Below are 1,550 nucleotides of genomic sequence, written 5' to 3'. Positions count from 1 at the left end.
AAAAAGAAAAGAAACCGGAATTTTTGATAATAAAGAATAGAATTCCGTTTTATTAATATTCATGCAAAATTGCAACTTATTCCTCCAGGAAATGTTTGTTTTTTAATAACATTTAACGTGTAATTCATTTTGTAATACAGTAATCGTAATTAAAAAAAATTTATTTTCGCAATTTATTCATTGCAAACGATTAGAAATAAGGACATATTAAAAGAAACAGAATGAATTGCACTTTTCATCTAATATTGCATTATTTTTCTCAATCAATGATACGTGTACAAACAAGCAATTCTACCAAATATCTTATTAACCCTTTGATGGATTGATGGGGTAGAGCCCACCCCAGGGGGTTTTCTTTTCCTCGCATTCTGTCAATTTTCATTTTTGTAGTCTGAAGCTTTGTGACATCTCTTTTGAAACAATAACACATATTTTGAAAAGAATTTCAATGTTCCAGGAATTTTTGTTCGGTCTACAGAACATCGTAAATTCAAAATATACGTTGTTGGCACTTCTGTCTGATGGCAGGTCTGTTTTATTTATCCGTAATGTTCCCATAATCGTCGTTTTTTTAGCTAACAGATCTTCCGCTGCATTCTGCTTCCATACTGCAATGAACATCTACGCAGCTACTGTGAGCATTGTGCTATTAATCCTTACACTTCCAAATAAAGGGAGATCAACAGATTTATTACGTCAACTTTGTTGAATTTTTCAGCTAGAAGAGACTTGAAATTTATTTCAAATAATGAAATTTTAATCAAAATACATAAAAATAAATAAATTATAGAAAATGAAATCAAAAAAATGTGGAATATCGATTTCCTGCTCAACACTTTTCCATATGTTTATGTTAAAACTATAGAAAGGGCTTAGATAAACCAAGTCTTTTCGGAACCAAAAAAATGACTATAGAACTGAGTTTGTTATCAAAATGTGCAGAATAGCGTGCTCTACTCAAGACAGTAATTTCTTTTACGAATTTTACAAAACTAAGTCCACACTAAGAAAAAAAGTGAAAAATAACGATTTTTTAACGAAAATTTTGTCGCATTTTTTGCCAATAAAAGGCTTCAAAATTATTAAAACTGGAAACATCTTGATAACATCATGTACAGAATTCTTCGCACTATCCAATAAAAAAAATTTCATAAAAATTGAACATACTTCAAGCCTTTTACACGTGTTTTTCTAAAGTGGGGTGGGGCCCACCCCAACAATCCAACAACGCACATATGGCCCACAGTCCATCAAAGGGTTAAATAATCAATTGAGAATAATTCATAGTATCTGTAATTAATAATTCTACAATATTCTTTCCATATATGAAGAAAGAATTCATTAATACATTGCACTTCCCCTGAAGACCCTTTTGTTGAACTTACCTTTTATGCCTTATGTTGAAAACTACTATAATTACAAATCATATGCGGATTGCGTTTTCCTAGATTGTTAATTTTCTTAATTTTATCCCTTTGAAAGAAATTATGTTGAGAAAATACATCATTTAGCGCACATTTGCATAAACGCTGCTGCATTATGATGGACAA

The 1,550-nt window shown here is 30.6% G+C and overlaps 1 protein-coding gene across 1 annotated transcript; it reads left to right on the top strand.

The window, feature by feature from the left end:
* Positions 1-457: 457 nt before the first annotated feature.
* Positions 458-709, top strand: Tsp_10116b (hypothetical protein; the record flags this gene model as incomplete). Its single annotated transcript, XM_003373224.1, has 1 exon — positions 458-709. A coding segment is annotated over one exon (252 nt), but the record flags the coding sequence as incomplete, so codon positions are not given.
* Between the last annotated feature and the right edge of the window lie 841 nt (positions 710-1,550).

The sequence above is a fragment of the Trichinella spiralis genome (assembly GCF_000181795.1).
Source record: "Trichinella spiralis strain ISS 195 chromosome Unknown Scfld6, whole genome shotgun sequence".
NCBI lineage: Eukaryota > Metazoa > Nematoda > Enoplea > Trichinellida > Trichinellidae > Trichinella > Trichinella spiralis.
This window is presented reverse-complemented; position numbering and strand designations above follow the sequence as displayed.